At 33.7% G+C, this 12,814-nt stretch overlaps 1 protein-coding gene across 1 annotated transcript in view; it reads right to left on the reverse strand.

Moving 5' to 3' along the window:
- Positions 1-12,814, reverse strand: part of LOC150105040 (spermatogenesis-associated serine-rich protein 2) — a 248,778-nt gene that overhangs the window by 148,768 nt on the left and 87,196 nt on the right. Inside the window, exon 4 of the mRNA XM_090396113.1 lies at positions 44-102. Within this exon, the coding sequence (XP_090252239.1) occupies positions 44-102 (59 nt within the window). The remainder of the gene's footprint in view (positions 1-43; positions 103-12,814) is intronic.

Consider the following 12,814-nt stretch of genomic DNA (forward strand, 5'->3'; position numbering starts at 1 on the left):
AAATTAATATTGCAAGAGTCAAATTTTAAAATGTTAAATATACCTTTGTCCTTGTAATACTACCAGTATGGCTCCAACTTTTTAAAGCTTCAGCTGCACCATCTTTAAAAAAAAAAAAAAAACAGTTTTAACAAATGCTTCTCATATTCCTTTTTTTTATCATTCTAACCATTTACAATTCATTAAAATAATTATTTAGAACACAAATAATTGAGCTGAAATTTCACAGAATAAAATTTCATACAGTAAAATAAAAAATATATCAGTTCATATTTTAATAATAAGATTAATATAACTGGAAATCATATTTAACATATAATGAGAAGATAGACATAGATCATGAATTGGTTTCTTTACTAACTTATTCAATATGTTTAATAAAATAGAACCGTTTTGACAAATATTCTGCTTTTCATTATAACCAGCACAATTTGTTAGTTGCTTAGGCAAAACAAAACTATGAAACCAGTATACTTTGTTAATTCCATATTTAAACAACCCTTCTACGAGGGTGGTCTGAAAAGTTCTCGGCCTAACAATGAAAAAACAAATTTATATTTTCAAAATTAATTTTGAAAATATAAATTAATTTTTATATTTCAACATAATCTCCCTTAAGACTAATACATTTATTCCAGCGATGCTCCAGCACCATTATCCAATCCCTGTAGTGGTTCTCAGTAAGATCTGCAAAATACCCCTCTACAGCTGCAATCACTTCTTGATTCGAAGAAAAACCTGACCAGCGAGAAAGAGACAGAAGTCAGAGGGAGCCAAATCTGGGGAATAGGATGAATGTTTCAACAATTCATAGTGCAGATCCCTTAATTTTCCCACTGCCAAAACATCTTTGTGGGCAAGTGCATTATCCTGATGAAAGATGATTTTTTTTTCTTCTACAAACTGGGTATTTTCTCACGATTTTTTTCGTCTAGTCTGGTGAAAAGAATGGAATAATATTCCCCGGTTATTGTTTTACCCTTTTCAAGATAATTAATAAACAAAATGCCTTTAGCATCCCAAAATACCGATACCATGAACTTTCCTGCTGATGGAACTGACTTTGTCTTTGGCACTGAACAACTGGCTTCTGTCCACTGTTTTAACTGCTGTTTGGATTCTAGTGTGTAACAGGAATCTAAGTCTCATCCATAGTAATAAATCAATGCACAAAATCAGTTTTATTCTTGTTAAAATGCTCCTGTTTTAACAAGAATGAAAGTTCAGAGATTTTCACGTGAGTGCGTTTTTTATCTGTTGTGAGCAAGCGCAGCACTCATCTTGCACAAAGCTTTTTCGTTTGCAATTCTTCATGCAAAATATATCCTACACATTCTTTTGAAATGCCTATCGTCTCAGCAATTTCATGCACTTTGACTCGCCAGTCATTCAATACCATATTGTGCACTTGATCAGTGACTTCTGGTGTTGTTACAATTTTTGGACGTCCTTCAAGTGGATCATCTTCAAGGCTGGTACGGCCACGTTTAAACTAGGCAGCCCATTTCTTAATTGTCAAAACCAAAGAAGAAGTGTTAAAAGAAGAGAGTTCTTTTGGCATTAAACCTTCTTTTACGAAGAATTTTATAACCGCACAATACTCAATTTTATCCATTTCAAGGGATACAGACAATACCTTTGCTTCAGACAGCTGTATAAAACCAACTACTTGATAGAATGACTTGCAATTTCACATGGATGCTTATGACACCAAGATTTTTGGAAAATGAAGTGACAATGGCTGAGCTAGGTTTGTGCTAAGAGAAACAAAGACATGTAAGTTAGCCCAAATGTAGAAATCTGGTCTTGTTGCTATTCAGAGATCTAGGCATTAACAAAAGCAAGAGGAAGTGAAGAGAAATCTTTCTCATGAGAAATAAGACAGACTATTGTGAAGGGCATTTTGGTAGCAGGTGAAGTTCACATGGTTACCCCACTGAAAAATAGCCAGGAGATCATAGTTTAGAGGCATTGGTTATGGAACATCTTGAGGCTTCAAATGATTATGCACTACAAAATTTGCCAAATGAAAAAGAGGAAAGGAGTGTACTTCAGAATTAATGGGTAAAGGAACCAACAGCACCTTCTCTTTTGGAATGGCTGACAGCAAAGTTATGGATAGGATTTGAGGTCAGCGAGAGAAGGTTTATATATTGAAACAGAGAGTGCGTGTAAGTATACAGGCCTGGGGGGTACTGAGATGAAATGTGAAAAGAGAAACTAACTTCTCTTCTTTTTTCATGCCACCTACCTCTGTTCTCTGGAAAACAGATTCCTTACCATCCTCAAAGATTACAACCTCAACTGTTCAAGAAACAGTGGACCTTTCTTTTGTAATCTCGTGTGATCATCATGATGCTTGTCAAGGATTTCGGCCTACAGTGGCCTGTTCGAAATCATCATCGAATCTCTTAAGAGGATGTCCTGGTTTTTTCCCTAGTGGTTTGTAATTTAAGGCTTGTTTTAGGGGGCCCTGTAACCTTCAGAGAGCACATCCCCTGGGTGGCAGATAGGGGAGCCCATCAGATGTGGTGGGGTGGTCCGAATATATAGAAAAAGGACTCTTAGACCAACAAGGCCATAAGGGGCAATCATCTTGATTGTAAGGGAAGTACACTCCCATGGTCCCCTAGCTGGATCTATCCTCTTCTTCCTCTGCTTTGAGGAAGATCCACTCACTTTAATCTCTCCTATAAGGCAGTGGTTCTTAACCTTTTCGAAGTCACAGAACACTTCTGATTATAAGAAAAATTTGGGAAACACCAACAGAATTAGGATCATAAAACTAACAATAAAAATATGCATGGACTTGTCTTTTATAAAAATGGAACTTATTTTAATGCAACACTTGAGCTTGTCGGCTTTTGCAGATTTCAGATCTAATAGCTACTCTCATCTCGCTGTCTATATTAGTAAGTCTTTCATGCTTTTTAGTTTTTATATTGGTCAATATTGAGAAACCGAGCTCTCACAAATATGATGTTGAAAACTAACAAAATTTTCAGTGCCTTTGTGGAGAGAGCTGGGTATTCAGCTTGAACAAAAATCCAAAATTCCTCAAGAATTATTTCAGAGAATTTAATTTTCAGAGTACGATCTGTTCACAAGGTCACTAATTATCCTTCTTCTTGTAAAGAAAATTCACAACTAGATGTATTAACTGGGCCAATTGGATTTTGTATCCAGTCATAATTGTGTTTATTTAAGGAAGGAAAGTAACTTGAAATCTTTTCTTCCAATATTGTTAAATGTTCTGTTATAATGGAAATAATTCCCTCGACATTTTTATTATGGAGCAAAGGAAACTTCTACTGTATTTTTTTCTGATATACAGTTTTTCCAATGAGATTTTTTTTTTCTGAAAAGCTGACAATTTGTTAGTGAATGTCAAAATATTTTCATTTTTCGCTTGGATACTTGTATTAAGGCTATTTAAGTAATTAAAAATATCAGCTAGATATGCTATTTTAGCATACCAAATATCATTTTGAAGACATTTTACAAAAGCATCTGTACCTTCGTTTTGAAAAAAATGCCAATAATTCATTCTTAAGTTTTAAAAATTCGGAATAGCACTTTACCCCTGGATAACCATCTTATTTCAAAAGCAAAGATTCACACTTGGCTTCCATAGATATGCAAAGTTTTTTGAAAAAGGCATGCTTTTAAAGGTCTTGACTTGATGTAATTTACCATATTTTCAACTTGGTCTAGTACAGGTTTTAATATTGTCTGTAATGTTTCTGAAACTACGAATTCTCTGTGCATAAAACAGTGAGTAGATATAATATTTGGGTTTATTTTCTTTACAAGGGTAAGATAATAAAGCCTGCCATTGATGAGGCACCGTCTTTACGAATTCATACATGCAACTCCCATGAAATTTTAAAATTTTCTAAATATGATGTAATAAAGTCAAAAATATCTTGTTCTGTTGTATGTTTGGTAAGTTCTCCGCAGCATAATCGTTTTAATTAATGAAATGAATGAATCCTAGTATATGAGCTTTACAAATTGACAAGTCCACTAATGTCAGTGGACTCGTCAATTTGTAAAGCAAAATGTTTGTTCGGAAAGTATTGGTAACTGTTTTCTCAATATCATCTGACATATCTTTAATTTTATTTTTTATTGTATCGTCCGAATAAGGAATTTTCATAATTTCCTTTTTTGCTTTGTCGCCAAACAATGTTTACTATTTCACAACATGCTGGTAAAATAAGAGACTCTGCTATAGAATGTGGTTTTAATTTTACAGCAATTAATTCAGCTACCTTATATGATGCAAGTTGTACCTTATCAGAAATTTTAACAGTCTTTTCAAAATATTTTACTTTGAAAATACTTGATCAACAATCATGTTGATGCATGTCCAACAATCTATTGAAATAATCTTTGGTTTTTGAAGCAAGATTGGTGTGCTTCATAGTAAAGTGGAGTTTCAACTTAGCAAGAACCACTGCACTATTGGATAGTTTTAATAGGACATTCTTCCTCACTGGTCCATGTAAAACTGCAACTTAAATATTCATCCGAATATTGTCTATTAATTTTTTCTTATTTTACTACATATAATGCTGTCTTCTGCATGAGACGTATTTGCAGCAACGTCATCTACTACTTCCAGTTGTACTTATCCCATCATTAATATCTGCCTCAGAATCACATTTTCATTTAATAATAAATTTATCCATTGTGTGCTGATGTTAGACAACCCACAAACCAAATAAACATTAAAAATGGAGTGTGTGCTATTACGATGTTACACAACACACAAGCCAAGAGGCTATTTTGAAACTCTTAGATTTCGATCTTCGAGTTTCTTATTCAGCTTTAAAATAATGAGGGATTTATTATCCCCTTAACTTAATAGACATATTATTATAATATTTGTATTTATATTCAATACAATTTATATTCAAGATTTTGCATTTGTAAGCTTTTTTTGTGCTTCTTATCAATACCTCTGAAATGAAACTTATATGAATAAGCATATATTTACTAATATTCATTAAGTGCCAAAATACGTAAAAAGCAAAATTTGTGAACCAACACCAATGTGTAATTTTTTCCATGAAAAATTTTTTTCAAGAAAAAGAAATAATAAAAATTAAATGTTTCTTTTAAGATTAAAAAAATCTATTTAGTCTTAAAACATTTTAAATTTGTTTTCATTATTTCACGGGTACATCCCCCCACCCCAACAAAACTTACGGCCCCTAGTTCGGGAAGCGCTGCCTTAGAAGACAGAAATATAAGATCTGATAATATTGAAGTCTTGACAGATAACAGATTAATTTGGAGGAAAACTGTTGATCGGAAGTTAATAATGATATAACTATTCTTGTAGTACTATCATAATATCCTGTACCCCCCTCCTTAAAGGTACAAGTCAGGAATTTGATGTATTCTCAAACAATTATAACCTGCAACTCTTCAAGAAAAATGTCAAAAAACTTCTTTCTCAATTCTAATCTGCATCCCACAAGCAGCACTCATGTGCTTATATGTTCTCTGATCGCTCATAAATAGGACAAACACACACACACACACACACACACACACACACACACACACACACCGTATGGAACAATAACAAAAACAGCGCTGAACTTCGACACATTATAATGTTATATCATTGTATTTATTCGGTACTTTTTTTTTGATATAACTCATTTACTCGGCTGAGAGACATATTACAGGAACCCAATTAAAAAATAAATTAAATGACTATAAGCCAACACTATTTTAATTAAGTAAACTACACAACTAGTTTCGTCTTCTTAGAAGACTTCAGGTCAGTGGCACACTCAGGATTTAATCTTGGAAGGGGGCTGAGCACTCAAGATTTAATCTTGGGGCAGGGGGGGGGAGTCTGAGTTGGGTAGACGATTTGAGAATGCCTACTATGCATTGCATACGACCAATGACTGAGCATCTGCAGTGATCGCCAATATATGATACCCGTGATCTCTGGCCTGGCTAGGACAAACAAAGTATCCCCTAGTACTACTTCGTTCGCCTTGCGTTCACAACGGCCGTGATTCCCGAGAGCCAGAGGATATTCCCACCTTATGTGACCGCTAATTCATAAGTAGTATAGAAATAGAAGACAACACAACATAAATAAGAAAAATGAATTTTAATTAGGAAAATATTTTTTGGAAAAATTTCTAGTCTTTTTTTCTTTTTTTTTTAAGGGAGGGGGGGGCCTTGGTCCCCTTCCTGGGTGCACCAATGCTTCAGGTACATAACAAGAGGGAACTACCAACAAACATTGCAAAAGTCAAAAAATCTATACATTAAATCTAAAGCGTTAATGTATTAACATTTGAATAGTTCTGTGTATCTCTTCACTGTTGGGCATGAACATGTATTAAAGGTCTTGTGAAAGCCAAAGCCGGATAGCAGTGCAATGAGAGTCAGAGATTACAGCTGAGGTTAGTGTTGAGATGTACTGGACTGAGGACAATTTCTTTAGATTCTACAATTCTTCTTTCCAGTTCATCATAGCATTGAAGGATATTTTCTGATTTGTCCCATAAGACTGGATGAATGATAGAGTTTTTGTTGTTAGCGTCAGCAGAATTCAGGACATGGTTTGACGGAGCACTTGATCTAGTTCTGCGATATGTGATGTCTCTTTTATGTTCCTCTAGACATATTTCGATGGATTTTTCTGTCTGGTCAAAATAAAGCATGTTGCAGTTGCACCAAATATGGTGAACACTGGGATATTTCAGATCATTATATTTTTACTTGGGAGACTGAGCAAGGAACAGAGTTTAAGTACAGGAGTGAAAGAAGTCCAGATGTTATATTTTTTAAGAATTTTAGCTAATTTTGGTGAAACGGAACTGATATATGGTAGGGATATGTAGCTTCTTGTAGATAAACTTATACGTTGGTGATACATAACTGTCAATTTTTAGGGAAAGACAATGTATACTGTTATACTAATTAAAAAACTTTCATTAATACTTCCTATATTTTGGTAATGTTACATTACCATCTTCAGCGAACATAAAATTAATGATATGTGCACGAAGGCACTAACACTGAACAAATATGGCTAAAGACAATTGAAGTTGGTCCTAGAGTCCTAAAAGGTGCCACCTAGTGGACTAAATTGGGTTGTAGTCTGGGCGGATGTTATAAGAATGCAAGCTTCCCATATTTGAGGCAGTCTAATGCATCTAAATTTGTTGAGGTTTGGGGAGTTTTTTTTTTTTTTTAGAACTGAGGCTGATTCCAGGAATAATTTCTCATATTTATACTTGCTGTGGTGTAGTAAGGTAGCTTTCTTCCAGCGGTATTTTGTGGCGGGTATCCAAAACATGATCAGCAAGTCCTGCGTGGCTGTATTGGTGGAAACAGATATAATCCTTATGTTCAGATATACTGATATTAGCTGTCCTGCCTGTTTGGTCATAGAAAGACAGTTTGAAACTACAAGGGACCTGGTATACTCCAGGTAGGTTTAGGGGAAGTGGTTGGTCCTTGGGAGAGAAGATAAGAGATGCCAATTTTTTTTTTATATCATTTATAACAATTTGTCACATCATTTTTTTTTTTTGGATTTTGTTAGCTTTTCAGAAGTACCCTGAATATAAGGAATGGTGATAGATTTAGAGTAGTCCCTGTGTTAAATTATGAATGAAGAATTTTATGATTTATTAATACTGATTTAACATGTATTTTAATCATGATTTAACATGTATTGTATTTCCTGAGCTAAGTTTGCTCCTATGTAAATTATAAATTAAACACTTATGTTCAAATTTTTATTGATATAATAATTGTTAATTTTTTTTAGTTATTTATTCTGTATAAATTCTTTATATAACTTGTAAATATATCCTATATGAATTGTAATATATCTTTTTTATTTTGTTTTTGTATGTAAGAGTGATTTTATGTAATTCTGATTAGATTTGATTGGCTGTTGTCAAGGAAAAGGAGTTAATTTTAGATAGAGTGTGCATGGAGCGTGAGCTACAGTATTCGCAAGGAGAAGGAGTGGATACGAGCTGGACTGGCTAGAACTGGATTTTGTCAGGAAGAATGAAGGTATTTAATTGGAAAACGAAAGTAAAGAGGGGAAGAAGCGTTCAGGAGCGAGTGAAGTAATGGGTGGCAGTAAAGGGATTTGGAAATGCTGTAATAGGCAATTCAGAATATTTCTACGGAATTCTAAAATTACGACGGATTCCAATTGTTTTGAGGAAGAATAGTGCAAAGCTGAATTTAATGCATAGAAGAAAATAAGGAATAAGTAGATTACCTAAAACGAGTGCATCAAGACTTGTGAAACTCTATGTTTAATATTTCAGTCATTATAGTGAAGATTTCTTTTGAATAGTGTTGCTTCAAAGTAATAGTTAACTATAGTTAACCACAATTATTTTTAAAACTTTCTTACATATTGTTCTTTTCAATGTGATATTCATTTTTATTCTACTTAAAACTTAAGTGATGCCACTTTCAAATCTCCTGTATACTCTTATATCCTGAACCAGCAAGAATATATGCATTGTTGTGTCCCTATCTCTGATATAATTACTCTTTTATTCAAATTCTTGTTCAACACTTTCTCAGGTATTACGTGGTACCCCACATATAACAATGGAATTGCCCCCGGGTCGAGCCAATACCAGAGTATCAGAGATCAACATCTCGTAAAACACTAAAAAATTTATTTTTTTCGCTGCGCCACTTAGCTTTTAGATTAAATAATAATATCAATCAAGAGGAACAAGATTCAAAGGAAGACTCTTATTATTTTTAAATAAAATTTACTCAACTGGTATTCCCCCCCCCCAATAGAATGGAAAAAAGCAATTGTGATTCCTATCTTTAAGAAAGGTAATAGAGATGACCCTAAAAACTATAGAGGTATCAGTATACTAAATTCATGTCACAAAATATACAGCAGAATCTTAAATAACAAACTAATGAAATATTCCGAAAACTTTATTCTAGAGGTACAAAATGGATTTAGAAAAGGACGATCATGTATAGACCCAGCCTTCTGCCTAAAATTAATAATAGAGAAAAGAAGAGAATATAATTTAGAAACACATATTGCATTTATTGACTTTGAAAAAGCATTTGACAAAGTTAAAAGAAACATATTATTTAACATATTAAAAGAAAGACAAATACCAAATAATATCCTAAAAGCTGTCACAAGAATATATGAAAATAATCAAATACAAATAAGATTAAATCATGAGCTATCATATACAAGAGAGATAAACCAAGGGGTCCGACAGGGATCTCAGCAACTCTTTTTAATATCTACTTAAATGAAATAATAATAAAATGGAGTAAAAATTTACATCAAGGAATTAAACTTTCACCTACAGTTAACTTAAACACTCTCCTCTTTGCAGACGACCAAATAATAATTACAAATTCTGAAGATAACTTACAGAAAGCTATTTTAAATCTAAATGAGATATCCAAAGATTATGGTATGATAATATCAACGGAAAAATCAAAAACTATGGCCTTTAAAGGACAAGATCCAGCAAGAACTAAAATAGTATTAGATAACAAGATCTTAGAACAGGTGAATTCATTTAACTACCTAGGATGTATGATCACTTATGAAAATGAAAAAGATATAAACATAAAAATTGCAAAATATTTAAAAATAACAGGAGTAATTAACTCTATATTTAAACCAAACCTAGTTCAAAAACAAACCAGGCTAAAAGTATACAATACATTAGCCCTACTGGTCTTAATGTATGGAAGCGAAATCTGGACAATAAAACAAAAAGACAACCAAAGATTAACAACAGCAGAAATGAAGTTTATGAGAAAAACTGCAAAGTATACCCTATTTGATCACAAAAGAAACTAAGATATTATGAAAGAATTAAACCAAGAACCAGTAATTGAAAAAATTAAAAAATATAAACATAGATGGATGGAACACATTCAAAGAATGAAAACAGAAAGATTACCAAAACAAGCCTTAAAGTACAAGCCATTAGGAAAAAGAAAACCAATACGTCCTCTTAAACGATGACTTCTAAGGCCGGAACTGGCCATACTAGGCCTAAATCCTTGATACGTATGATGATCAATCAAGAACCGATCTTTATATTGTATTTAAGTGACACCTTGACCTTTGCAGACGTGGCCAAAATCTCTTCCTTCTAATTTCCCACCTAGGTTCATGTTAATTTTTAAGCGGCGCATCGGATTCCAAAATCACAGATAGACTTAATATTGTATTCAAAAGCAAGGTTTATTAGATACTATAATTATATACATACAGTACATGTAAACTTAAATCTCAATCTAAGAAAGTTCCTGACATACAGGTTAGCATTAAAACATTCCAATTTCACAAGGATATTCAGACTGACTATTGTTAATTTTTACAGTATAAATCTTGTCAACATTATGACACCTAAATTATGCATAATAATCTTAATAATGCTTTTTTAATCCAGTTTCAATCAAACCACTCAAAATAGCATCTATATCTTTTACAATCTTGTCATTAATAGCAATTCTTTACTCTGAACTTTATAACCTCTTTAAACATATAACATAATTCGATCAAAGTAGGAGACAGTAAATATACGAAAATTTTCTCAGGATCACTACAGTTCAGTTCTATATAATATTATTAATGTTCCTTCCTTAGATTCACAGCGTGGTACAAATCCTTTCATTCATAGTTAACAAATACTATAAAGTCTATTTATCTATCTTGAACTACATCACATTAAGAGGTCCTAAGGAATCTGTCTCTCCTTAATCAAAACATCCATGGGTTCCTATCTGGCTTTCTGTGGGCGGCCTGGCTTACTCCTTCCGCAGAGATACGACCTTCTAGTTCCAGTGATGCCTCTATCAAAACCCTCCGGAGTGGAGGCGCTGCCACCCTTCACCCGCTCACGACACCGCGAGACCAACACCAGGAGATCAGGACAAAAAAGCCTCGTGTGGGGGGTGCTTTACCCTTATATTTCGCCTTAGTTCCCAGTGATTCTTGCACTCCACGATGTCCACCTAGCGCTTTCACGTAGGTCGACATCAAAGCATCCAGCTTTCTCCGCTATGTTTTTTCGTGCGCTGTCGGCACGTGAATGCCGGGGCAAACCGCTCCCCTTGCGTTACTGCTTCCTGACCTTTGGACTTGCATCCCCCTTTACAGTTTGTACAAATCATTCTATAACTTCTAGTACTTATTGCTTTAACAAAATGTTAAATGTTTACACTTCCACTATTATTTATACTAACTAGTGAGTGGTCCCTCGTTGAAATATTATATGAATAACTATTTGTTTTCTTTTAGTTTGAAATATTTGATATATCTACAAAGCAGATTTTGATACCTAGAGACAAGCATGTTATAATGTTTCTTATTGTGTGTTCGCTGTTATACAATGATAAGATGAAATATCTCATGTTCCAACTTATCAGGGTATAACAGCATCTTCTCTCTGTGTGAAATTTGTGCACATATGTTGAACACTAGTCCATGTCCTGAACAGCAATCCAGTAGGAATTTACCAAATGTTATTCGATTTGCACTTTTCTCCAAATTTTCCTCAAACATTCTATATACCTGGGATTCATCTTCTACTTTGATCGTGTGGACAGACTTATGTGTTCGTCGAACATGTTGTTTATTATTTTAACGGTATAATAGAACACAGAAACTAAGTAAATAATTAATTTATTAACTTGATGCTGATATTTCGCTGGTATTATAACCAGCATCTTCAGAGCACAAAAACACTGTTTGTCACAATACGCGAGACTAAAACAACATGGTGTACATTAACAAAATTGTAGCAGCAACACAAAGACTAGAGTCCTGATTTTGGCGCCCTCTATCTGAAAAAAAAAAAAAAAAAAAAAAAAAAACGCTATCATATATTGCTAGAGTCCTAGAAAAGTGCTAGTTTTTCCTTAATATGACTGTCTCCCAGATCTTCGGCAAGTTAATACAGCCATATTTGTTGAGATTTGGGGTGTGTTTTAGGGCTTCTGTCGCCTCTAAGAACAATCTCTCTGATTTATATGGGTTTCTGTGTAGTACTTGTATTGTATTCAGAGCACAAACAGTATTCAGAGCACAAACAGTGTTTTTGTGCTCTGAAGATGCTCGTTATAATACCAGCGAAATATCAGCATCAAGTTAATAAATTAATTATTTACTTAGTTTCTGTGTTCTATTATACCGTTAAAATAATAAACAACATCTTCTACTTTGATGTTTGCATCTTTCAACAAAGATAAGCTTTTTTGTTTTTTTTTATGTCAGCTACTTACTATAATGACTCAAAAAATTCCCTCGCTTCTTGGAACATCTGTGGGACCACACTCACAAATAAGTTTCAATGTCCAATTCCCCCATTTTGAAGTTTGCCCACAATTATTTGAAAATGATTTTCAACCACTGTCCTGCCTGGTGTTGAATGCTATTGCTTCTCCTTCCTTTCTTGGATCATTATTGCTCAAGTATAATCCTATATTTAATATTTGGAAAGATCTCACCTGTTTTAGTTCTTTGTCTCAGTAACATCAATTAATCCATGTAGTAGCTCTCTCTCTATAGTTCTTCTGACATTTCGATTTCCTTTCCATTAATACTTAGGTTGATAGTGCCTATCCTCAATTCTTCTGACATTGTCAATAGCTGACTTTTCACTGTTCATCCTAAGTCCCTGATAAAAATAGCATGGGCCTTGTTTAACGAAGCAATACCCCAACTAGAATGAAATTTCATTCTACTGTACATAGTTTGCTAACAAGTTTGTTGGTTAAGTCCCAAATAGCCCAT

Source organism: Typopeltis vanoorti, chromosome 7, assembly GCF_054136105.1.
Source record: "Typopeltis vanoorti isolate ZY-2024b chromosome 7, IOZ_Tvanoo_1.0, whole genome shotgun sequence".
NCBI lineage: Eukaryota > Metazoa > Arthropoda > Arachnida > Uropygi > Thelyphonidae > Typopeltis > Typopeltis vanoorti.